Consider the following 26375-nt stretch of genomic DNA (forward strand, 5'->3'; position numbering starts at 1 on the left):
TTTTCCCTGTTTTTTCATTATGCCTGTGTTTTGGAAACAACAAAATTATTTTGTGTGAGTCATTATAAATTTTAAACTATCCTTTTGTGTTCTGTTTGGCAGAATGAGTACAAGCAGGATTACAATGAGTGGTTCAAGGGTATCGGTTGGAGTCCTGCTGGTTCTCTGGATGTGGAGAAATCTAAGAAAGCCACAGAAATTGCGAGTGATCGTAAATACCGCCAGCATCCCAGCATGTTCCCCTTTACAAAACAGAATGACTCCATGGACATGGTCCTTGCAAAGCAGAATGCAAATATAATGAACAAAGTGAGTATTTATGGGGAAAAATTAGGCAAACGTTCACACAGAATCCATTTCAGTAAACAGTCACCGCCTTTATGTAGCAGTGTTTCCCTACGAAAAATAACTGTCATTTACAGGTTCCTCTTTTTTAATTTTTTTTCTTAATGAAACACTCAGTTACTGATAAATAGAGTTGGTTAAATCAATCTTTTCTCATTTCTACCTCACCAACGTCTATTCTTCTCATTTGTGTATAGAAATTACTGGCCCTGAAAATCTTGATAATTGGACTTCATTGGAAGCAAGACTGGATCCTAATTCAGCTGATTCTGAATTAGGTCATTGTGTAGCAAAATATATCTCAGTCAGCAGCTTTGTCTTTTTACCCATCCATATCCAAAGTGCGCAGATGGCGATGGTGAAAACCTCGAAAGAGCCATCATTTGTCATTTATATTAACACATCTGATGTTACTTTTTTCAATAGCATGCTTATACTGAGGCTTGGGAGAAGGATAAAATTCAGGTTCATGTGATGCCAGATACGCCAGATATTCTACAGGCAAAACAGAACAAGGCGAACTACAGTCAGGTAGAGTTTTTTAATACTTCCTATTGCATTTTAAGTTACTATCTACCTTCTTCAAATGTAAAGGTGCCTCCCATTTCAAAATATGTAATTTGTATAAGTTAGAAGAAATGGAATAGGGGATTTAGAACAAAGACAAAATTTTTTGTGTGAGTAATATTTTCAGAGTAGCAATAGGTAGCATCTTCAGGGTAACAAACAACCTAAATTACATTATAATGTATGGAAAATGTAAGTCCTGTTTTTGAAATGTGGATGTGCATAGTCTATACCCTGTGCTTACCTTAGAAATCAACCATGAAAAATTCCTTCCTATAAAATTACAAGTTCATTGAGTATATTTTTACTTAGATATGGGAAAAGAAATACATGCAGCAATTCTCAGTTTTCTGACAGCTTTCAAATATGAGAAAGTTACAATTGTTCCAATATAAAATACTTAGGTTTTGCTTTGCATGACTGCTCAGGGGCGTATCTTTTACTTGCAAGTGCTGGTACTTAAAATCAATTGAATTAACTATTAAATGGCTACATTACAGCCTTATTAATTAAAATTTTGTTAAGCCAATTGAAAAGTTTTCAGTTATCCCAGATGTATATATTTCAGATTCCCCTGATATGTTTCAAACCCCAAAGATCATTAGCATATCTAAATAGAAGGTGACGTATGTATTACTAAGACTATTTAATTAATATTGTTTTCCATTTTAGAAACTATACAAGCTTGGCTGGGAGGAAATGATAAAGAAAGGCTATGACCTCACACCTGAAGCCATTTCAGTGAAATCTGCCAAAGCTTCAAGGGACATTGCAAGTGATGTAAGCAACATTTCTAATTCAATATGAATTGCACTTTATCTAGTTGCTATAATTTACAGCCGCACTCAATCCAGATACACCTCTCGGCGAAGGAGTGCCTTGGACTAGAAAGCAAAACTGCTGACAAAGCTCTTTCCTGGTCTGCCAGTGAAGAAAACAATTCAAGAATGGTTGCTCTGGCATCTTGACAGTTCCAAAGATTTTGATCCATCCATGAAGTGGCTAGTCATACAGAGTTAGGGGTTGTCTGCTCTTTTGGATGTTACATTTTCAGAGTAGCAGCAAATTTGCTTCAATTAGCTGATCCCAGTGCCCATACTGAGAAATCCCTTTTACAGCTCTGAAGTAGACATGGTGACACATGTATTGCTGTTGTCATAACTTGTATGAATACAGCTCCTGCATTTATGGAAGAGATTTTATTAATCATTAGGAAATGTTTCTAATGCTTAAGCATCTGCATTTTTCATTGCTGATTATTTTATTCATCAAAATATTTCAGTGTGTCAGCCTTTGGGAGTTCTGAACAGTACGACTGTATGAATCAGATGACACAGGCGGCTGTTTATAGCCACGTGCTCTGCCTCTCCAGGGACTCTGTTCATTCCCAGGGAGAGCATTCACTGGCACCAAGTGATGCCCATTAATCAAGGGGCTACTAAAACTTTCATGAGATGCCATAACAAGATGGTCTTTTCATTGGTAACGAGAAACATTAAGCTGAGTGAATATCCTGATGTTTTGCTTATATATTTTACCATTGTCTGTTTCTTACTGTAATTTCAATAATGCAATCTTTATAATTTTAGTACAAGTACAAAGAAGGTTACCGCAAGCAACAGGGACATCACATCGGATTCCGCAGCTTACAGGATGATCCTAAGATGTTGTGGTCTATGCAAGTCGCTAAGATGCAGAGTGAGAGGGAGTACAAAAAAGATTTTGAAAAGTGGAAGACAAAGTTTAATATGCCTGTGGATATGTTAGGCTTCCTTCTGGCTAAGAAATGTCAGGAATTGGTTAGTGATATAGACTACAAACAGATACTACACCGCTGGACTTGTCTGCCGGACCAGAATGATGTCACACAGGCAAAGAGGGTCTACGAGCTTCAGAGTGATGTAAGCTTCCTCTGGATTTAATTTAATTTTTGTGAGATTTTTACTGCTCATTGAAAAGTGTCTTTAATAACTCTCTTTTGATGTCAGTATAGATCAGACTACAGCTGAAATAACAGTTGGTCTTTTAATATTTTTTAATAAATGAACAGGGAAATAATCCAGTATGGTTTTGATTTTTGTTTCCCTTAACAGAATTTATATAAGGCAGATCTACAATGGCTCAAGGGCCTTGGATGGAGTCCTTTGGGATCTTTGGAATCTGAAAAGAACAAGAAAGCTTCTGAAATACTGAGTGAAAAGAAGTACCGGCAGCACCCAGATACTATTAAGTTCACAAGTATCCCAGACGCCATGGATATCGTTTTAGCAAAATCTAATGCCAAAAATAGAAGTAATGTAAGTTGCCTTTAAAGACAGAATATATGATTCAGTAAATAAATACATTAATATACATTTGTCAAAAAGATCTCCATATCAGAACATGTGCTTAAAATAAACAAACATCAGATGTTTACAATCAGTGCCTTGCTGCTCAGTTGTCAAGAAGTACTATGCCTTGCTTGGAAGATTAAGGTCTTTAGTGTTGCATAACTTATTCTGTAATAACTGCAAATAAGACACTTACTCTGTAGTATGGAAATCTATTGTCATCATGCTGTTTCCTTGACATTGCTGAATTTACTGCTATGCGTGGGAGCCTTTTATCAGACAAGGTATTTTTGTTCGTGTCTCTTTTCAGATACTGTATAGAGAAGCTTGGGACAAGGACAAGACTCAGGTTCACATCATGCCTGATACTCCTGAAATTTTGCTGGCTAAATCAAACTTAATTAACACAAGTGATGTAAGTTTGTCTCTACAATTATTTTTTTTTTATGGAATTTGAAATTACCTATTGTGGCTTTAGTTTAAAATGCAGTACAGTAATTTTGCAATTCTAACAGCTGTAAGCACACCTGTGATCTTTTTGTGTGAAAATCGTTATGGGCCGAGAAGCCCGAGGGGAATTGCTAAAATATAAAGCAGAAGTGGAGCTGCTAGAATATAAAAAATACCACAAAAATATTCGACACAAGTTACCAGTTTTCTCTTTCATCCCTACTGATCATATTAACATTGTAGATACGTGTTTAGTACTTTTTAGTAAGCCTGTCATTCTTGTTAAAATGTCTGGTTATGTTGACTTCCCTCTTTAGAATTACATAGGATTATGTAATTTACATCAAATTCCTGGCTATAATGGAACAAATATAGACTACATGCAAAGATAAAGAAAAGTTAGCAGCTCTGTCATAGGAAATCAAGAAGACAAAAATAATTGCAATTGAAATTGGATGTAGAGAATCATGGGGTTGTATTATTCACCTCTCTGGAAGACTAGGAATCATTCAGAATGGTAAATTAAGTAAAAGAAAACTTTGATCTCAAATGAGTTAATCAGAAAACATACAGATAGTAATTTTAAAATATTGTATATCATCAGTTACAAAATACACATTATTAAAGGTATTTAATCTGATGAATGAGACTGTGTTTGGAATCTCATACTTTATTTTCAATAGTTGGGAGGAAAGTTGTAGCATTGAAAAACTCTCTAGAGAGCTTTATTTCCACTAATTATTTTGAATCCTTCTCCAACAGAAACATTACAAGTTAGGATATGAAGAACTGAAGAGGAAAGGCTATGATCTTCCTCCTGATGCTATACCCCTCAAGTCAGCAAAGGCATCCAGAGACATAGCTAGTGAAGTAAGTCTTACGCAGTGAAAACGATAATGGGGCATAGAGCTGGTACACACTTTTGGGAAAATATGTCTTCTATTTAAAAGGAGACATCAAAAATTTTATCAGGCATATATTGCTGCCCAACCCAGAGGCTGTATAACTCTTAACGGTATAAAGTTAATTAAGTTAAATACAATAATTTATGAGATAATATATAACTATTAAAAAAATCAGATAATACCTTCTGGACATGCAATAAAACACTAAAATTCTTGGAAGAATATAAAACAGAATTGAAGTATATTACCTATGAAAATTTAAGTGACTATATTATCAACAGAGAAATTTACACTACAGCTTGAAAAATATGGATAATTGTTGTTTCTGCATTCAATTAGTACCAATACAAAACTGCGTACCGCAAGCAGCTTGGCCACCACATAGGGGCCCGCAACATAGAGGATGATCCCAAGATGATGTGGTCGATGCACGTAGCCAAGATCCAGAGTGACAGAGAGTACAAGAAAGCCTTTGAGAAGTCCAAGACGCACTACAGTACCCCAGTGGACATGCTGGGAATCGTGTTGGCCAAGAAATGTCAGGAGTTGGTCAGCGACGTGGATTACAAGCACCCTCTGCATCGGTGGACCTGTCTGCCCGATCAGAACGACGTTGTCCAAGCCAAGAGAGTGTATGACCTTCAGAGCGATGTAAGTTGTTCTTTACTGGCTGTGTGAAAGCCAGAAGTCTCTCTTGTGGTGTTGTGTTCTGTTGCTTTGTTGGGGGAAGTCCAGGTGGGGAGCATAAGTCTGGGCTGATTCTGTGAGACTGCAACTGTGTTGTGGCCATGCTGTATTGCTGAGAGTTGGTGTCATGAATGGGCAGGAATGAAGTTTGCATGTGGTCATACTTTGTGGTCACAGAAGAGTCCTGTATTGCCTTGAGCACTTGGTGGGAGGGTTGCTGCAGGTGGCTAGAGCTCTGTGTGGCAGGGGAAGAGCAATGGAGTCAAATATGTTCTTTTGGAGGACTGAGAGTGGGCAAAGGCAAGCCGTGTGTGCAGTTGTGAATGGTATGAAGAGCCTTATGTGGTGAGGTATAAGACTCTTCCCGTACCGCTGCCAGCTGGGGACTGCTGATTGTGGTCGCTCTATCCCAGGGACACTAAGGCTTATATGCAGAAGATGGTGGAGGGAAGGCTTTGTGGATTGCTTGGCACCTGCTTGTGCTGTTGTAGGCGTGGGGAGCTGGGATCCAGGGGGCTTAGCTTTACTGGGAGTGCCTTCATGGTGGCTGGTGAGTTAACAGAGGGGAATGTGTTTTGTTCGGCAGAGCTTCCCTTGGTAGGAGGAGAGGTTGCATGGAGGAGAGAGGTTGCTGAGGTGCTTTGTGTCCTTGCCTGTCCTTTCAGAATGTGTACAAGTCCGACCTGCTGTGGCTGAGGGGCATTGGCTGGTCCCCAAGTGGTTCGCTGGACGATGAGAAGAATAAGAGGGCGAGCCTCATCCTGAGTGACAAGAAGTATCGACAACACCCAGACACCATCAAATTCACGAGCCTTCCTGACTCGATGCCTATGGTTCTGGCAAAGCACAACTCTGAAATCATGAACCAGGTGAGATTGCCTTGTGTTTGCCATGTGAAGGAAACGAGCGCCTTCCTTTCCCAGGATGTTGGGCCCTCTCCTTCCAGGGCCGGGGTTTTGCAAGGGGTGTATTGTGTCCTCTTGCATCAGGGATTTGTGTTCCTTGCTTTTGATCAAATTCTCTTTTGTGTGGTTGTGTGAGTGATTGGGTGCAGTGTGTAGAAGCAAAGGGTGAACCGTTGGAAGGTTTGGGGAGAAGAAAAGACCTTCCTGAGTCGGTGCAAGTTGAGGCCCATTGCTTCAGTTCCGTGGGCTAGGTTGCTCTTGGAGTTTCTTTCCCTGTGTTTGCGAGATCTTATTTCTCATTGTTCTCATTTTTTCAGCGCTCGTACATAGCGGCGTGGGAGAAGGATAAAACCAGCGTTCACATAATGCCGGACACACCTGGTATTCTGCTAGCCCAGCAGAACAGAGTGAACTTCAGTGAGGTAGGTGTTTGAGCTGGGGTTAAGTGTTGCTCCCTGGACACTGCCATGGCCCAGGCAGAAGTGTTGTTTGAGGGGAATGCTTGTTTTTCTTTCAGAAACTGTACAAGCTTGCGATGGAGGAAGAGAAGAAAAAGGGCTATGACATGCGGGCAGATGCCATTCCGATCAAGTCTGCTAAAGCTTCCAGAGATATTGCAAGTGATGTAAGTAGGCAGGAGCCCTTGGTGGCACAGTGTGTTGCACAGTTTCCAGGCGGTTGCTGGTGAAGCCCGGAGTTTGCAACCTCAGCCCAATGGAGGCAACAAAGCGCTTGCCTGTCATAGCCATTCAGCTGGTCCATAAATGTGTTGGCTCTGGAGGGTCTTCCTGTAGCTGTCCCTGCACGTTATGGGTGTGTGTTGTTGCGAGGGCGTGCGTAGATGGTGTAGGGTGTAAGTGTGGGAGCTGCGTGATGGACATCCTCCAAAGCAGTGTCCGTGCTGGGCTTGTGGCGGCATCTCCTCGTGCAACAGCCTGTACTTTTGAGGTGGTGTGCTGCCCCCGAACTGCCAGTCTGCATGGCCCTGATGTTGCAGCTCCACAGCTGAGCTGGACATGAGGAAAGGAAACCCAAAGCACGTTTTGTGTTTTAACCTGGATATTTATCATTTTTATCTGGTCCAGTCACAGTAAGCCACTCGTTACTGTGCCCCAGAGCATCTTTTCAGGCCTGGGCTCTGCAGGAGCTGGACTTACTCTTTAATGCAAGGTTCTGTGGTTCATGTTTGTTCCCTTACTGTATGGACCTGAGTTCAATCTCTCCACAGTCTTACTTTACATTTCAGTAAGAGGTGAGGGAAACCGTATTGTGTTGGCCCTTGTCACTTCCCAAGCTTAGTGGCTGCAGGCCTGCAGATGAGGACACAGATGGGGCTGCGAAAATTAGTCCTGAGCACTGTGCAGCAGAGCCTGGTGCAGTGGAATGTGCAGCTGGTGTGGGCGGTGTGGGTGAGGGCAGTCAGGTCTGTGGAGGATGAGGCCCAGGTTGCCTGCTGGAGCAGTCTGGTGGGTTTCCCCGAGTTTTGCATCCCAGCTGTTGAGGTTGTTTCTCCATGGGGAGGCTTAGGTTGTGTGGAGACCCGGTCTGCTGGCATGCATTGCCCCTGCTCCCTGAGCTAGCTTGGTTGGAGTGGCTCTGTTGGCCCTCCATGTGCCTCCTGTGGCCCAGTGTAGGCTTGGGGGGGACAGAAATGTAGGACAGAGTAAGGATATGCTGTGCTTAGACACCTCTTCCCGTGGTGATCCTGCCAGGCTCCATTAGCAAAGCGCTTGCTCCCAGGTGCTGCTGGAGAATAGTGTCAGAAGGGAGAACAGCTGTCCTGACACTTACTGAGCTTCTTTAACCCTGCAGTACAAATACAAAGAAGGCTACCGCAAGCAGCTTGGCCACCACATAGGGGCCCGCAACATAGAGGATGATCCCAAGATGATGTGGTCGATGCACGTAGCCAAGATCCAGAGTGACAGAGAGTACAAGAAAGCCTTTGAGAAGTCCAAGACGCACTACAGTACCCCAGTGGACATGCTGGGAATCGTGTTGGCCAAGAAATGTCAGGAGTTGGTCAGCGACGTGGATTACAAGCACCCTCTGCATCGGTGGACCTGTCTGCCCGATCAGAACGATGTTGTCCAAGCCAAGAGAGTGTATGACCTTCAGAGCGATGTAAGTTGTTCTTTACTGGCTGTGTGAAAGCCAGAAGTCTCTCTTGTGGTGTTGTGTTCTGTTGCTTTGTTGGGGGAAGTCCAGGTGGGGAGCATAAGTCTGGGCTGATTCTGTGAGACTGCAACTGTCTTGTGGACATGCTGTATTGCTGCATCATAGAATGGTTTGGTTTGGAATGGACCGTAAAGGTCATCTATTTCATCCTCAAGCCCTGGGCAGGGACACCTCCCCCTAGACCAGGTTGCTCCAAGCCCTGTCCAACCTGGCCCTGAACCCCTACAGGGATGGGGCAGGGACAGCTTCTCTGGGCAACCTGGGCCAGTGACCCATGACTCACAGTGAAGAAATTCTTCCTAATATCTAAACTAAATCTCTACACTATTCCAGTTTAAAATAATTACCCCAATGTTTCTATTGACAAGAAATTTTCAATTTCAACCTTTCTCATCAAGGACTCTTAAATTTCTCATTTTGCTGTTCATGAGAGATCTCAACAGCTTTCCTTTTGCTGACATTTTGTCAAGAATGGTCAGGAATTAAATTTGTGTGGAGATGTAGTTTGTGGTCACAGAAGAGTCCTGTGTTGCCTTGAGCACTTTGGTGGGAGGGTTGCTGCAGGTGGCTAGAGCTCTGTGTGGCAGGGGAAGAGCAATGGAGTCAAATATGTTCTTTTGGAGGACTGAGAGTGGGCAAAGGCAAGCCGTGTGTGCAGTTGTGAATGGTATGAAGAGCCTTATGTGGTGAGGTATAAGACTCTTCCCGTACCACTGCCAGCTGGGGACTGCTGATTGTGGTCGCTCTATCCCAGGGACACTAAGGCTTATATGCAGAAGATGGTGGAGGGAAGGCTTTGTGGATTGCTTGGCACCTGCTTGTGCTGTTGTAGGCATGGGGAGCTGGGATCCAGGGGGCTTAGCTTTACTGGGAGTGCCTTCATGGTGGCTGGTGAGTTAACAGAGGGGAATGTGTTTTGTTTGGCAGAGCTTCCCTTGGTAGGAGGAGAGGTTGCATGGAGGAGAGAGGTTGCTGAGGTGTTTTGTGTCCTTGCCTGTCCTTTCAGAATGTGTACAAGTCCGACCTGCTGTGGCTGAGGGGCATTGGCTGGTCCCCAAGTGGTTCGCTGGACGATGAGAAGAATAAGAGGGCGAGCCTCATCCTGAGTGACAAGAAGTATCGACAACACCCAGACACCATCAAATTCACGAGCCTTCCTGACTCGATGCCTATGGTTCTGGCAAAGCACAACTCTGAAATCATGAACCAGGTGAGATTGCCTTGTGTTTGCCATGTGAAGGAAACGAGCGCCTTCCTTTCCCAGGATGTTGGGCCCTCTCCTTCCAGGGCCGGGGTTTTGCAAGGGGTGTATTGTGTCCTCTTGCATCAGGGATTTGTGTTCCTTGCTTTTGATCAAATTCTCTTTTGTGTGGTTGTGTGAGTGATTGGGTGCAGTGTGTAGAAGCAAAGGGTGAACCGTTGGAAGGTTTGGGGAGAAGAAAAGGCTTTCCTGAGTCGGTGCAAAGTAGAGGCCCATTGCTTCAGTTCCGTGGGCTAGGTTGCTCTTGGAGTTTCTTTCCCTGTGTTTGCGAGATCTTATTTCTCATTGTTCTCATTTTTTCAGCGCTCGTACATAGCGGCGTGGGAGAAGGATAAAACCAGCGTTCACATAATGCCGGACACACCTGGTATTCTGCTAGCCCAGCAGAACAGAGTGAACTTCAGTGAGGTAGGTGTTTGAGCTGGGGTTAAGTGTTGCTCCCTGGACACTGCCATGGCCCAGGCAGAAGTGTTGTTTGAGGGGAATGCTTGTTTTTCTTTCAGAAACTGTACAAGCTTGCGATGGAGGAAGAGAAGAAAAAGGGCTATGACATGCGGGCAGATGCCATTCCGATCAAGTCTGCTAAAGCTTCCAGAGATATTGCAAGTGATGTAAGTAGGCAGGAGCCCTTGGTGGCACAGTGTGTTGCACAGTTTCCAGGCGGTTGCTGGTGAAGCCCGGAGTTTGCAACCTCAGCCCAATGGAGGCAACAAAGCGCTTGCCTGTCATAGCCATTCAGCTGGTCCATAAATGTGTTGGCTCTGGAGGGTCTTCCTGTAGCTGTCCCTGCACGTTATGGGTGTGTGTTGTTGCGAGGGCGTGCGTAGATGGTGTAGGGTGTAAGTGTGGGAGCTGCGTGATGGACATCCTCCAAAGCGGCGTCCGTGCTGGGCTCGTGGCGGCATCTCCTCATGCAACAGCCTGTACTTTTGAGGTGGTGTGCTGCCCCCGAACTGCCAGTCTGCATGGCCCTGATGTTGCAGCTCCACAGCTGAGCTGGACATGAGGAAAGGAAACCCAAAGCAAGTTTTGTGTTTTAACCTGGATATTTATCATTTTTATCTGGTCCAGTCACAGTAAGCCACTCGTTACTGTGCCCCAGAGCATCTTTTCAGGCCTGGGCTCTGCAGGAGCTGGACTTACTCTTTAATGCAAGGTTCTGTGGTTCATGTTTGTTCCCTTACTGTATGGACCTGAGTTCAATCTCTCCACAGTCTTACTTTACATTTCAGTAAGAGGTGAGGGAAACCGTATTGTGTTGGCCCTTGTCACTTCCCAAGCTTAGTGGCTGCAGGCCTGCAGATGAGGACACAGATGGGGCTGCGAAAATTAGTCCTGAGCACTGTGCAGCAGAGCCTGGTGCAGTGGAATGTGCAGCTGGTGTGGGCGGTGTGGGTGAGGGCAGTCAGGTCTGTGGAGGATGAGGCCCAGGTTGCCTGCTGGAGCAGTCTGGTGGGTTTCCCCGAGTTTTGCATCCCAGCTGTTGAGGTTGTTTCTCCATGGGGAGGCTTAGGTTGTGTGGAGACCCGGTCTGCTGGCATGCATTGCCCCTGCTCCCTGAGCTAGCTTGGTTGGAGTGGCTCTGTTGGCCCTCCATGTGCCTCCTGTGGCCCAGTGTAGGCTTGGGGGGGACAGAAATGTAGGACAGAGTGGGATATGCTGTGCTTAGACACCTCTTCCCGTGGTGATCCTGCCAGGCTCCATTAGCAAAGCGCTTGCTCCCAGGTGCTGCTGGAGAATAGTGTCAGAAGGGAGAACAGCTGTCCTGACACTTACTGAGCTTCTTTAACCCTGCAGTACAAATACAAAGAAGGCTACCGCAAGCAGCTTGGCCACCACATAGGGGCCCGCAACATAGAGGATGATCCCAAGATGATGTGGTCGATGCACGTAGCCAAGATCCAGAGTGACAGAGAGTACAAGAAAGCCTTTGAGAAGTCCAAGACGCACTACAGTACCCCAGTGGACATGCTGGGAATCGTGTTGGCCAAGAAATGTCAGGAGTTGGTCAGCGACGTGGATTACAAGCACCCTCTGCATCGGTGGACCTGTCTGCCCGATCAGAATGACGTTGTCCAAGCCAGGAAAGTGTATGACCTTCAGAGCGATGTAAGTTGTTCTTTACTGGCTGTGTGAAAGCCAGAAGTCTCTCTTGTGGTGTTGTGTTCTGTTGCTTTGTTGGGGGAGGTCCAGGTGGGGAGCATAAGTCTGGGCTGATTCTGTGAGACTGCAACTGTGTTGTGGCCATGCTGTATTGCTGAGAGTTGGTGTCATGAATGGGCAGGAATGAAGTTTGCATGTGGTCATACTTTGTGGTCACAGAAGAGTCCTGTATTGCCTTGAGCACTTGGTGGGAGGGTTGCTGCAGGTGGCTAGAGCTCTGTGTGGCAGGGGAAGAGCAATGGAGTCAAATATGTTCTTTTGGAGGACTGAGAGTGGGCAAAGGCAAGCCGTGTGTGCAGTTGTGAATGGTATGAAGAGCCTTATGTGGTGAGGTATAAGACTCTTCCCGTACCGCTGCCAGCTGGGGACTGCTGATTGTGGTCGCTCTATCCCAGGGACACTAAGGCTTATATGCAGAAGATGGTGGAGGGAAGGCTTTGTGGATTGCTTGGCACCTGCTTGTGCTGTTGTAGGCATGGGGAGCTGGGATCCAGGGGGCTTAGCTTTACTGGGAGTGCCTTCATGGTGGCTGGTGAGTTAACAGAGGGGAATGTGTTTTGTTCGGCAGAGCTTCCCTTGGTAGGAGGAGAGGTTGCATGGAGGAGAGAGGTTGCTGAGGTGCTTTGTGTCCTTGCCTGTCCTTTCAGAATGTGTACAAGTCCGACCTGCTGTGGCTGAGGGGCATTGGCTGGTCCCCAAGTGGTTCGCTGGACGATGAGAAGAATAAGAGGGCGAGCCTCATCCTGAGTGACAAGAAGTATCGACAACACCCAGACACCATCAAATTCACGAGCCTTCCTGACTCGATGCCTATGGTTCTGGCAAAGCACAACTCTGAAATCATGAACCAGGTGAGATTGCCTTGTGTTTGCCATGTGAAGGAAACGAGCGCCTTCCTTTCCCAGGATGTTGGGCCCTCTCCTTCCAGGGCCGGGGTTTTGCAAGGGGTGTATTGTGTCCTCTTGCATCAGGGATTTGTGTTCCTTGCTTTTGATCAAATTCTCTTTTGTGTGGTTGTGTGAGTGATTGGGTGCAGTGTGTAGAAGCAAAGGGTGAACCGTTGGAAGGTTTGGGGAGAAGAAAAGGCTTTCCTGAGTCGGTGCAAAGTAGAGGCCCATTGCTTCAGTTCTGTGGGCTAGGTTGCTCTTGGAGTTTCTTTCCCTGTGTTTGCGAGATCTTATTTCTCGTTGTTCTCATTTTTTCAGCGCTCGTACATAGCGGCGTGGGAGAAGGATAAAACCAGCGTTCACATAATGCCGGACACACCTGGTATTCTGCTAGCCCAGCAGAACAGAGTGAACTTCAGTGAGGTAGGTGTTTGAGCTGGGGTTAAGTGTTGCTCCCTGGACACTGCCATGGCCCAGGCAGAAGTGTTGTTTGAGGGGAATGCTTGTTTTTCTTTCAGAAACTGTACAAGCTTGCGATGGAGGAAGAGAAGAAAAAGGGCTATGACATGCGGGCAGATGCCATTCCGATCAAGTCTGCTAAAGCTTCCAGAGATATTGCAAGTGATGTAAGTACGCAGGAGCCCTTGGAGGCATGCTCTCCTCAGTCTTACTTGAGCTTTCAGAAAGAGGCAGTGGAAAAAGTCATATCATCATAGAATCATAGAATGGTTTGCATTGGAAGTGATCCTAAAATCATCCAGTTTCAACCTGCCTGCCATGGGCAGGGACCTCTCCCACTGGATGAGCTTACTCAAAGCCCCATCCAAGCTGTCCTTGAACACCTCCAGGGATGGGGCAACCACAACTTTCCTTGACAACCTGTGCCAGTGTCTCACCACCCTCACAGTAAAGAATTTCTTCCTCATACTTAATCTAGGTCTCCCCTCTTTCAGTTTAAAACCATTACCCCTCGTCCTATGGCTACACTTCCTGATAAAGAGTCCCTCCCCATCTTTTCTGTAGGCCCCTTTACATACTGGAAAGCAGCTATGGAATCATAGAATCGTTATGGTTGGAAGGTACTTTTAAGATCCTCAAGTCCAACCATTAACCTTGCACTGCCAAGTTACTACTAAACCATGTCCCTCAGCACCACATCTTCCCATCTTTTAAATATCTCTAGGGATGGCGACTCCATCACTTCCCTGCGCAGCCTGTTCCAATGTTTGACAGCCCTTTTGGTGAAGAAATTTTTCCTAATATCCAGTCTAAACCTCCTCTGGCGCAACTTTAGGATGTTTCCTCTTGTCCTATCAGCTACTACTTGGGAAATGAGACCAGCCGCCACGTCACTACACCTTCCTTTCAGGGAGTTGCAGAGAGCGAGAAGGTCTCCCCTCAGCATCCTTTTCTCCAGGCTGAACAGCCCCAGTTCCGTCAGCTGCTTGTCATAAGTCTTGTGCTCCAGACCCCTCACCAGCTCCATTGCCCTTCTCTGGATGCGCTCCAGCACTTCAATGTTTTTCTTGTAGTGAGGGGCCCAAAACTGGACACAGCACTCAAGGTGAGGCCTCACCAGTGCTGAGTACAGGAGGATGATCACTTCCCTAGTCCTACTCGCCACACTATTCCTCATACAGGCCAGGATGATGCTGGCATTCTTGGCCACCTGGGCACACTGCTGGCTCATATTCATCCAGCTGTCGACCAATTCCCATTTTCCAATCTGACACAACTTTTCAAATATGTTGGATAGTGGCTTATCAACTTCATCTGCCAGTTCCCTGAGGACCCGCGGATGCATCTCATCAGGTCCTATGGACTTGTGCGCATTCAAGTTCCTTAGACAGTCTTGAACCTGATCTTCTCCTACAGTGGGCAGTACTTCATTCTTCCAGTCCCTGCTTTTGGATTCAGTGAATTGGGCAGCGTGGCTAGAGCACTTGCTGGTGAAGACCGAGGCAAAAAAGTTGTTGAGTATCTCAGCCTTCTCCATGTCAGTTGTAGCCAGGTCTCCCGTTTGGCTCATCATGGTGAAACTAGGGGAGACCTAGGGGTACACTTTCTTTATCTTCCTTTGTTGTCCTGTGTACCTGAAGAAACCCTTCTTGTTATTTTTTATGTCCCTAGCCAAGTTCAGCTGCAACTGTGCCTTTGCTCTCCTGATCCCTTCCCTGCACTCCCAGGCCATATCCCTATAATCTCCCCAGGATGTGTATTCCTGCCTACACTGCCATTGCATTTTGGTTTTGTGTTTTAGTTTGGCTAAAGAGGTCTTGACTTAGCCAAGCTGGCCTCCTGCCTCCCCTGCCTGACTTCCTGCATGTTGGGATTGAGAGCTCTTGTGCCCTAAAAAAAATGTCTTTAAACATCTCCCAGCTCCCATTCACTCCTTTATCTCTGAGGGCAGTTTCCCAAGGGATCCCACTCACTAGTGCCCAAACCAGCTGAAAGTTTGCCGTTCTGAGGCTTAGGGTACCGACTCTACTTTTTACCTGTCCTGTACCCCTCAAGACTGAGAATTCTACTAGGGCATGGTTGCTGCAGCCCGGGCTACCTCCAGTCTTGACTTCTTCGATAAGTTCATCCTCATTAGTGAGCAACAGGTCCATCAGTGACTCTTCTCTGGTCAGGCTCTCCATCGTCTGTACTAGGAAGTAGTCATCAATGCACTCCAGAAGTTTCCTGGACTGCTTGCAGGTTGCTGTGCCACTTTTTCTGGGTGAGCCTCCATGTGTCTCTTGTGGCCCAGTGTAAGTGTGGGGTGGAAGTGTAGGACAGAGTAAGGATATGCTGTGCTTAGACACCTCTTCCCATGGTGATCCTGCCAGGCTCCATTAGCAAAGCGCTTGCTCCCAGGTGCTGCTGGAGAATAGTGTCAGAAGGGAGAACAGCTGTCCTGACACTTACTGAGCTTCTTTAACCCTGCAGTACAAATACAAAGAAGGCTACCGCAAGCAGCTTGGCCACCACATAGGGGCCCGCAACATAGAGGATGATCCCAAGATGATGTGGTCGATGCACGTAGCCAAGATCCAGAGTGACAGAGAGTACAAGAAAGCCTTTGAGAAGTCCAAGACGCACTACAGTACCCCAGTGGACATGCTGGGAATCGTGTTGGCCAAGAAATGTCAGGAGTTGGTCAGCGACGTGGATTACAAGCACCCTCTGCATCGGTGGACCTGTCTGCCCGATCAGAATGACGTTGTCCAAGCCAGGAAAGTGTATGACCTTCAGAGCGATGTAAGTTGTTCTTTACTGGCTGTGTGAAAGCCAGAAGTCTCTCTTGTGGTGTTGTGTTCTGTTGCTTTGTTGGGGGAAGTCCAGGTGGGGAGCATAAGTCTGGGCTGATTCTGTGAGACTGCAACTGTGTTGTGGCCATGCTGTATTGCTGAGAGTTGGTGTCATGAATGGGCAGGAATGAAGTTTGCATGTGGTCATACTTTGTGGTCACAGAAGAGTCCTGTATTGCCTTGAGCACTTGGTGGGAGGGTTGCTGCAGGTGGCTAGAGCTCTGTGTGGCAGGGGAAGAGCAATGGAGTCAAATATGTTCTTTTGGAGGACTGAGAGTGGGCAAAGGCAAGCCGTGTGTGCAGTTGTGAATGGTATGAAGAGCCTTATGTGGTGAGGTATAAGACTCTTCCCGTACCACTGCCAGCTGGGGACTGCTGATTGTGGTCGCTCTATCCCAGGGACACTAAGGCTTATATGCAGAAGATGGTGGAGGGAAGGCTTTGTGGATTGCTTGGCACCTGCTTGTGCTGTTGTAGGCATGGGGAGCTGGGATCCAGGGGGCTTAGCTTTACTGGGAGTGCCTTCATGGTGGCTGGTGAGTTAACAGAGGGGAATGTGTTTTGTTTGGCAGAGCTTCCCTTGGTAGGAGGAGAGGTTGCATGGAGGAGAGAGGTTGCTGAGGTGTTTTGTGTCCTTGCCTGTCCTTTCAGAATGTGTACAAGTCCGACCTGCTGTGGCTGAGGGGCATTGGCTGGTCCCCAAGTGGTTCGCTGGACGATGAGAAGAATAAGAGGGCGAGCCTCATCCTGAGTGACAAGAAGTATCGACAACACCCAGACACCATCAAATTCACGAGCCTTCCTGACTCGATGCCTATGGTTCTGGCAAAGCACAACTCTGAAATCATGAACCAGGTGAGATTGCCTTGTGTTTGCCATGTGAAGGAAACGAGCGCCTTCCTTTCCCAGGATGTTGGGCCCTCTCCTTCCAGGGCCGGGGTTTTGCAAGGGGTGTATTGTGTCCTCTTGCATCAGGGATTTGTGTTCCTTGCTTTTGATCAAATTCTCTTTTGTGTGGTTGTGTGAGTGATTGGGTGCAGTGTGTAGAAGCAAAGGGTGAACCGTTGGAAGGTTTGGGGAGAAGAAAAGGCTTTCCTGAGTCGGTGCAAAGTAGAGGCCCATTGCTTCAGTTCCGTGGGCTAGGTTGCTCTTGGAGTTTCTTTCCCTGTGTTTGCGAGATCTTATTTCTCGTTGTTCTCATTTTTTCAGCGCTCGTACATAGCGGCGTGGGAGAAGGATAAAACCAGCGTTCACATAATGCCGGACACACCTGGTATTCTGCTAGCCCAGCAGAACAGAGTGAACTTCAGTGAGGTAGGTGTTTGAGCTGGGGTTAAGTGTTGCTCCCTGGACACTGCCATGGCCCAGGCAGAAGTGTTGTTTGAGGGGAATGCTTGTTTTTCTTTCAGAAACTGTACAAGCTTGCGATGGAGGAAGAGAAGAAAAAGGGCTATGACATGCGGGCAGATGCCATTCCGATCAAGTCTGCTAAAGCTTCCAGAGATATTGCAAGTGATGTAAGTAGGCAGGAGCCCTTGGTGGCACAGTGTGTTGCACAGTTTCCAGGCGGTTGCTGGTGAAGCCCGGAGTTTGCAACCTCAGCCCAATGGAGGCAACAAAGCACTTGCCTGTCATAGCCATTCAGCTGGTCCATAAATGTGTTGGCTCTGGAGGGTCTTCCTGTAGCTGTCCCTGCACGTTATGGGTGTGTGTTGTTGCGAGGGCGTGCGTAGATGGTGTAGGGTGTAAGTGTGGGAGCTGCGTGATGGACATCCTCCAAAGCGGTGTCCGTGCTGGGCTCGTGGCGGCATCTCCTCGTGCAACAGCCTGTACTTTTGAGGTGGTGTGCTGCCCCCGAACTGCCAGTCTGCATGGCCCTGATGTTGCAGCTCCACAGCTGAGCTGGACATGAGGAAAGGAAACAGAAACCAAGGTGTTGTGTATAAATAGAGGCAGTGTAAAAGTAAATAAATTTTTTATTTTTATTTGCTATTAATATCGAAATTTGTTCCATATATGCGTTTGATGTCTCTGTTTAAACTTCTCGGTCTGTCTCTATGTTCTTCCGGTTTTTATAACCTCAGTAGATTGAATGGGAATTTATTTGGCTATTGTGCTTGAAGTTCACTTCTGTTTCTTTATGTAGTGGATATTTATTGAACTTTGGGCCTTTTGTATTGCTGCCATAATTTGGAGACTTTTTTTACTCTCAGTTACTGAGTAGTAGCTCTTAGGCCAGGGAGTGTCTCAAGAATGTGAAGGTCATATCAGGCAGATAATGTTATATGAATCCTTTTGTAGCCGTACACTGCAGTTCATCAGCTGAATTCTTTCTTAGTCTGAAGTCGCTGTGGTTTTAGATACTAAGTTTTCTGGAGGTTGTGTCACAGGGGGTGGTAGGGATATAAAGAAAACTCAACTAATACTCACTGAACTTTTTTTTGCCTGTAGTACAAGTATAAGGAAGGCTACCGCAAGCAGCTTGGCCACCACATAGGGGCCCGCAACATAGAGGATGATCCCAAGATGATGTGGTCGATGCACGTAGCCAAGATCCAGAGTGACAGAGAGTACAAGAAAGCCTTTGAGAAGACCAAGACGCACTTCAGTAGCCCAGTGGACATGCTGGGAATCGTGTTGGCCAAGAAATGTCAGGAGTTGGTCAGCGATATTGATTACCGCCACTATCTGCATCAGTGGATCTGCCTGCCGGACCAGAATGATGTTATCCATGCTAAGAAGGCCTATGATCTACAGAGTGATGTGAGTACTTGCTGATAAGCGTTGGTGTTCCAAAGTGTATGTAATTTCCTTCGCGTATAAGCTATAGAAGGTGCTAGAACTGTCTCTCTCATATAGTGGTTTTTCACATTGTGTTTTTCTTTACCTGTACCAAGCAAGGTTGTAAGTTTTTTAGAAGTCAATGAATCTGTGTGTAAGGATCATTGTGTATTATGAGAGTTTATGTACAGCTAATCATTTAGACAAATAGTAGAATTAGCTGCATATAGTCCTTCATAATAGACAATCCTAATACCTTTATATGCAGATTAATTGCATATGAAGAGGAAATGCCATGTGTGACTTTTTTTTTTCGTTGCCTGAATTTAGTGGAGATAATTCCTTTGTTCTATGTTGGAGAAAATGGTTTAAATTAAGACACTCTGTTCCTAGTCCGTGACCATTTATTTGTTGTGAATAAACATTACAGGAAAAGTTTATACTGACTTTCAGGGTTTTGTTTTAATCTCATTACTCTTTACCATTCCCCGACATGTTGTTGGGTGAATGATTGCCTCTTGAATACAGATATGGCGTCTGAATCTAGGTTGCTAACAGAAATTGTTTTGCAGATTGAACTAGGAGGAAGACAATTTACAGAAAGGAAGCATTAGTTGCATGGTATATATGATATATTTAACTGGCAATATTAATGAGACAGCTGTCTTCATATTTTGTAATAGAACTGCTACAAGTCTGACCTTGAATGGTTGCGGGGCATTGGTTGGGTCCCCATTGGTTCCTTGGACGTTGAAAAAGCCAAGAAGGCAGGAGAGATCTTGAGTGATAAAATATACCGTCAGCCTCCAGACACGATCAAGTTTACTAGCGTCACTGATTCTGTAGAGATGGTCTTAGCCAAGCAGAATGCAGAGACAATGAATAAGGTGAGTCTTGATTTGATTAAGTAACACATCAGCAGTCTCTGCCCAAACCCTGCAGACAGGGCTAAAACACAGATGTGTGGTTGCTGTGTGAGATTTCAGCACAGCGAGACTTTAAAAGTGTAAGTTACATTGTTGGTAATCAACAGGTAACTTCTTTTCAGCAAGTGCTAATTTAATAATATCTTCCAAGTTACCAGGTTAAATTGGAATTATCAGTCGTGAAGCTTTCCACATACCCTACTGTATATCTAGTGATGTGTTACCTAACTTTCATCTAATTTTTAGTATAACAATTTGTCTAATAAGTCTAATAATTTATCAAGTTTACCTATTAATCTAGTATTTAATAAACTACTTGTTTTAGGGTAGTCTTTGAAATAGCCATATATTAAACAATTCAGCGTAGTACTTAAAATGTAAGAGTTTTTCTGAATCTGTGGCCCTCGTTTCAATTCTACTTATGTCAATAAAAACATTTCCTCTTTCAAACAGGCCTTGTTTTTAGAGTTTAGATCTCTATGTGTCTGATTAGCATTCTGTGCATCTTTCTAAACATTTTTTTAACAGAATTCTTTGAGGTTACTATTCTTAACCTGGACATTAAGTATCTAGAGGATTGAATATAAAATCTCATTGCTATATAAGGAATAAGGATTTTTTAGACTTAACTTAGAGTACAGATCTGTAATTCTTATGTTTTAGGACATCTCCAAGTAGTCACTGTTTTTTCCCCACCTTTAACATACGTTATTTCTCCTGCAGCGTTTATATACTGAGGCCTGGGATAAAGACAAGACACAAATCCACATAATGCCTGACACACCTGAAATCACACTGGCGAAACAGAACATGCAAAACTACAGCGTGGTAAGTGTGTTAGCTCTCCAAGTGTAACTGCTGTGTTTCATGTCTGGGTCATCAGTATTCTAATAAACCTTATATAGATGATACCATCAGTTTCTTTAAGTAACTCCCAATATTTATCCTCAAAATTGTGCCTTTAAAAACATTGTTTGCATATTTGTTCGGTAGTGCATACATACGTCAGTGAACACTGTTGAGAATAAATTCCATGAAAAGCTGTGCGTCCCAGTGGATTTTAGGAGTAATTTCTGCCAGCGTGCATACTGTTGGGAAGGCACAAAATTAATTCCAACATTGGAAATACCAAAAAGTTAATTTCTAGCACAATTCTGAAGAGCTCTTGAGCCCAGTGTTCAGTGTTAGTTTAAGCAAATAAATTCACATTGGTAAGGGGTGGCTTCAAAAAGTAAGTTTTACTCTACTTGTATAGAAGAGTAGTTATCTCTAAAATTGTAGTCAATGTTATCTTATTTAAAGTATTGAAAGAAAAAAATCATTAGCTAATGTGTTTAGCAAAGGCGTTCCTTTGATATGAATTTGTATCAGCTACTGATCTGGGGCTTTGAGTTAAGAAAGTTAGATAAAGCTGAGTTAGGATAAATCTTAGCATAATTTTTAACATCTGCTCACAAGCAGTTTGTTTTGTATAGAATGTAATACATGGAACTTACTGACATGAATCCCATTCTTTTATTCTTCACTTAGAAACTGTACAAACAGGCCATGGAAGAAGACAAAAAGAAAGGCTATGATTTGAGAAGTGATGCTATCCCCATTCAAGCTGCCAAAGCGTCCCGGCAAATTGCCAGTGATGTAAGAAAATACTTTTTTGTATCTTTGTGTGGCAACATCTGATCTCGGCAACCTGAAAGTCATCAACTGAATTCTGTAAAAGGCATTTTCAATTAAGCTGTGATCTCAAATAATGGATTTTTGGAAGCAAATTATTATATATGCTTAAAGACTTAATTGTGAAAATTAAATGTTGAGAAGTTTTATATTTTATAGCTCATAAACCTGTATCATTAATTAAATATTAACAGTATGTGTATTATTATATTTAATATGAACTAAATATATTTAATAAGGAGATAATTATTTCTCACTGATATTAGTGGAGAGTGTTTTTTCAAAAAAGTTACTTAAAAATCTCTGTTTTGGTTCTAACTCATATCTCAAAAATTTAATGGTTATAAGCTCCAGAATTGCTTTAACAGTTTGGGGTTTTTGACTGTAGGTTATAGAGAAATTTTGAGAGTTTATTATTACAAGTATTTAATACGAGTAAGCGATATTTAGAGGTGATACAGAAATATAGTATCTTGATTTATATTTCAGTACAAATACAAAGAAGGCTATCGCAAGCAGCTTGGCCACCACATAGGGGCCCGCAACATAGAGGATGATCCCAAGATGATGTGGTCGATGCACGTAGCCAAGATCCAGAGTGACAGAGAGTACAAGAAAGCCTTTGAGAAGACCAAGACGCACTTCAGTAGCCCAGTGGACATGCTGGGAATCGTGTTGGCCAAGAAATGTCAGGAGTTGGTCAGCGACGTTGATTACCGCCACTATCTGCATCAGTGGATCTGCCTGCCGGACCAGAATGATGTTATCCATGCTAAGAAGGCCTATGATCTACAGAGTGATGTGAGTTCTTTTTGATTTAATTTTTGGTGAGGAATGTATTTGATATTTTACATAGGTGGACCAGGTCATCAAATACCAGTGTGGTAGAACCAGATTTTCAAGTCTTATTTTTAAGTTTTGTGGCTAACTGAAATTTACGTCTTCAATAGGATATGTTAACGAATTGATATTTAAATTAAATTCTGTAATACCAAAATTTGGGCTTTTTATTATTTGCCATTCTGTGAAACTTGGGTAATGGTTTCACTTTTAATGTAGATCAAATGCAGTTATTTTTTCTAAGATTTTCTCTAGGGTTTTGAGTTTATTTGAATGAAAAGTTGATAGGTAGGTTACTTAACTGTGAAAAAATGCGCCATGTAAACTGGGTTATTATTACTAAAATAACCTGTGTATTTTTTGTAATAGAACTGCTACAAGTCTGACCTTGAATGGTTGCGGGGCATTGGTTGGGTCCCCATTGGTTCCTTGGAAGTTGAAAAAGCCAAGAAGGCAGGAGAGATCTTGAGTGATAAACTGTACCGTCAGCCTCCAGACACGATCAAGTTTACTAGCGTCACTGATTCTGTAGAGATGGTCTTAGCCAAGCAGAATGCAGAGACAATGAATAAGGTGAGTCTTGATTCGATTAAGTAACACATCAGCAGTCTCTGCCCAAACCCTGGAAACAGGAGTAGAAATACAATGATCACAAGTAATGCTAAAGTTCAGAGATAATGTATTTCCAAATTGTGGGCTCGGTTTGTTTCCATCAAAACTATTAGGCCGTGTAATGGAAGACTCAACTTTGTGATCACGGAATCACGGAATCACGGAATCTTCAGAGTTGGAAGGGACCTCTAGAGATCATCTAGTCCAACTCCCCTGCTAGAGCAGGGTTGCCTAAAGCACATCCCTCAGGGCTGCATCCAGGCGGGTCTTGAAAATCTCCAGAGAAGGGGACTCCACAACCTCCCTGGGCAGCCTGTTCCAGTGCTCTGTCACCCTCACCGTAAAGAAGTTTTTCCGTGTATTTGAACGGAACTTCCTATGTTCTAGCTTGTGCCCATTGCCCCTTGTCCTGTCGCTGGGAACCATTGAAAAGAGCCTGGCTCCGTCCTCCTTAAACCCACCCTTTAGGTACTTGTAAACATTAATCAGGTCCCCCCTCAACCTTCTCTTCTCCAGGCTAAAGAGTCCCAGCTCTTTCAGCCTTTCCTCATAAGGGAGGTGCTCCAGTCCCACAATCATCTTGGTTGCCCTTCGCTGGACTCGCTCCAGTAGTTCCCTGTCCCTCTTGAACTGGGGAGCCCAGAACTGGACACAGTACTCCAGTTGTGGCCTCACCAGTGCAGAGTAGAGGGGGAGAATGACCTCCCTCGACCTACTGGCCACAGTCTTCCCTATGCAGCCCAGGATGCCATTGGCCTTCTTGGCGACAAGGGCACACTGCTGGCTCATGGATAATTTGCTGTCTACCAGGACCCCCAGGTCCTTCTCCTCAGAGCTGCTTCCCAGCATGTCCGCCCCTAACATATACTGGTGTTTGGCATTCTTCCTTCCCAGGTGCAGGACCCTACACTTGCTTTTGTTGAACCTCATTAGGTTCTTCTCTGCCCAGCTCTCCAGCCTGTCCAGGTCACGCTGGATGGCAGCACGGTCCTCCGGAGTGTCGGCCACCCCTCCCAGCTTGGTATCATCAGCAAACTTGCTGAGGATACACTCTGTCCCCTCATCTAGGTCATTAATGAATATATTGAACAAAATTGGTCCAAGTATTGACCCCTGAGGGACACCACTCGTTACAGGCCTCCAACTGGACTCTGTGCCGCTGATCACAACCCTCTGGGTTCTGTCACCCAGCCAGCTCTCGATCCACCTCACTGTCACCTCGTCTAGCCCATACTTCCTCAGCTTCCTAATGAGGATGTTATGGGAGACAGTGTCAAAAGCCTTGCTAAGGTCAAGGTAGATGACATCTACGGCTCTCCCCTCATCCAGCCAACCCGTTATAACATCATAGAAAGCTATCAGATTGGTCAGGCATGATTTGCCCTTGGTAAATCCATGCTGACCACTTCCAATAACTTCCTGTTCCTCTATGTGTTTGGAGACGACATCCAGAATGAGTCGCTCCATTACCTTCCCAGGGACAGAGGTGAGACTAACCGGCCTGTAGTTCCCTGGGTCCTCCTTCTTGCCTTTTTTGAAGATTGGAGTGACGTTAGCCTTCCTCCAGTCCTCAGGCACCTCTCCTGTTCCCCATGACCTTGCAAAGACAATGGAGAGTGGTCTAGCGATAACATCTGCCAGCTCTCTCAGCACTCGCGGGTGCATCCCGTCAGGGCCCAGGTGATGATATTCTGTATATTATGTTTTAATTTTTTCTTTGACATGTCTGTCCAGTGAGCAGTGATAATGCTTTTGGGTTATTCACTATTCTAAGTAATGTGGCAATTTTCTAAGTGTTGTTAAATCTCCTCAGATAAATTCTCTTTTTAATAATGGTATCCCAACATGATTAAATACGTAACAGTTTATCCGTGCTGTATTTCCTATAATTTTACCCCATACGCTCTATGTTTTAGCTGAATAATTAGGTATTAACTTGTTTTGTAATGAAATATTAATCTCTTCTTATATTCTTTCTTAGCGTTTATACACAGAAGCATGGAATAAAGATAAGACCATGGTTCATGTCATGCCTGACACACCAGAAATCCTGCTAGCTAAACAAAACCAATTAAACTACAGTCACGTGAGTAAAACTGAAGAGCTAAGAGAATTAAAGGTTTTCTGACAAGTACAATTTTGTCATCTCTGACTTTTAATTAATATTATTATATTGTCAAGTTGTTTAGTTTCACAATTTGCCCACTCCACTGCTAAAATAGGAGTTGTTCTTTTGCTAGAATTTACCTCCTGGGTATGTAATTGGGCTTTTAAAATATATTATCTGCCATAAATGAGAAATAATTTCTATAGCAAGGTATGGAAATAAATAATGTAACTCTTAGAATATTCCTTTCTTTGCCTTCCCTATATGATTTCCAATTTCCAAGCATCTACAACACAATTACAAGACCTTTGAAATCTGCATTTTTTTATTTTCTAGAGAAGATAGGGCTGTGTTCAGATATTTATGTTGTCTGAATATTAACAATATTGTTTAAGGACTTAATGTGCTTTATTGCACAGCTCTGCTAACTGAAGTGTGATTCTGTTTTTGAAACAAAAATGTGACTGTTTTTCTCATAGAAAATGTACAAACTAGCTTTGGAGGAATCGAAGAAGAAGGGTCATGATTTGCGTTTTGATGCCATTCCTATTCAAGCTGCCAGAGCATCCAGGGAGATTGCCAGTGATGTAAGCAGGTTTTTTTATCTGTCTGTATGGATTTGGTAATGGAGAACAATCAGAATGTTCGTTCCGTTATTTGTTAATGTAATACCTTGAGTTTATAGAATAGATAATGCTGAAAACCAGTGCTTCTACTGCATGCCTTTAGTACGTGAAAGGAATGGATAGCCGTTGTTTTTATGTATGAGGTATATATCGCAGTCATAAATAAATAAAATAATGTGAGGATTATATCTATGCCCCATGTAATAGTTCCACTGATGTCCGTGGATGTTCAAGTAGGATGATCAATAAGGCGTACAAGTCAAAATAATTTCTAATTCAAAATAGGAAATACTTTAAAATCTCTCCCCAAAATAAATATATTAGTAAATGAATTCTAAAAGTTCTAAATCATTGTATTTTCCCAAGGAAAAAAATAGTTCTGTTGAAGTGTCATATTGAAATGTAAGATGTCCGAATACAAAAATAGGAAAAAAATGCAATGACAGGTTTTGCTTTGGGGATGAGGAAACATCACTAAGAGACAAAGGATAAGTTTTTTGTGCTCCTTGTTTTTTTATGAAGATTGATGTTTCAACTGTTAGTGTTAAGGCCAACTCAGACTGTCTTCATCTAGGTGTTTTGTAATAAGCTTTTAAAGTAAGTTAATCTTTACATTTTAATATTAATATTAAAAGAATGTGGAATACTAAACATTTTCGGAAGTATGTGACATTAAATTTTTAGGTAATTGAAAATGTCATATAGTTATATAAAAAATCAGAGATAATGATATCTGTAATAAAAATCCCTTTTATGTGGAAAATAATAGAACAGTAGAAAGTCTTGAACCATATTTTTCTCTAAACAAAATATTAATGGTTATTTTAGACTATGTGAA

At 43.9% G+C, this 26375-nt stretch overlaps 1 protein-coding gene across 36 annotated transcripts in view; it reads left to right on the top strand.

The window, feature by feature from the left end:
* Positions 1–26375, top strand: part of NEB (nebulin) — a 127187-nt gene that overhangs the window by 34202 nt on the left and 66610 nt on the right. For 35 of the 36 annotated variants that reach the window (XM_054207815.1, XM_054207818.1, XM_054207824.1 and 32 more), the window contains exons 37-67: positions 103–309; positions 772–876; positions 1585–1692; positions 2502–2813; positions 3006–3209; positions 3553–3657; positions 4455–4562; positions 4937–5248; positions 5950–6153; positions 6507–6611; positions 6707–6814; positions 8002–8313; positions 9374–9577; positions 9932–10036; positions 10132–10239; positions 11426–11737; positions 12439–12642; positions 12997–13101; positions 13197–13304; positions 15610–15921; positions 16623–16826; positions 17181–17285; positions 17381–17488; positions 18423–18734; positions 19436–19639; positions 20402–20506; positions 21209–21316; positions 21842–22153; positions 22562–22765; positions 24786–24890; positions 25391–25498. In XM_054207815.1, coding sequence (XP_054063790.1) covers positions 103–309; positions 772–876; positions 1585–1692; positions 2502–2813; positions 3006–3209; positions 3553–3657; positions 4455–4562; positions 4937–5248; positions 5950–6153; positions 6507–6611; positions 6707–6814; positions 8002–8313; positions 9374–9577; positions 9932–10036; positions 10132–10239; positions 11426–11737; positions 12439–12642; positions 12997–13101; positions 13197–13304; positions 15610–15921; positions 16623–16826; positions 17181–17285; positions 17381–17488; positions 18423–18734; positions 19436–19639; positions 20402–20506; positions 21209–21316; positions 21842–22153; positions 22562–22765; positions 24786–24890; positions 25391–25498 — 5523 coding nt within the window. The remainder of the gene's footprint in view (positions 1–102; positions 310–771; positions 877–1584; positions 1693–2501; positions 2814–3005; positions 3210–3552; positions 3658–4454; positions 4563–4936; positions 5249–5949; positions 6154–6506; positions 6612–6706; positions 6815–8001; positions 8314–9373; positions 9578–9931; positions 10037–10131; positions 10240–11425; positions 11738–12438; positions 12643–12996; positions 13102–13196; positions 13305–15609; positions 15922–16622; positions 16827–17180; positions 17286–17380; positions 17489–18422; positions 18735–19435; positions 19640–20401; positions 20507–21208; positions 21317–21841; positions 22154–22561; positions 22766–24785; positions 24891–25390; positions 25499–26375) is intronic. The other variant, XM_054207850.1, reaches the window with a different exon arrangement.

The sequence above is a fragment of the Rissa tridactyla genome, chromosome 7, assembly GCF_028500815.1.
Source record: "Rissa tridactyla isolate bRisTri1 chromosome 7, bRisTri1.patW.cur.20221130, whole genome shotgun sequence".
Lineage (NCBI taxonomy): Eukaryota > Metazoa > Chordata > Aves > Charadriiformes > Laridae > Rissa > Rissa tridactyla.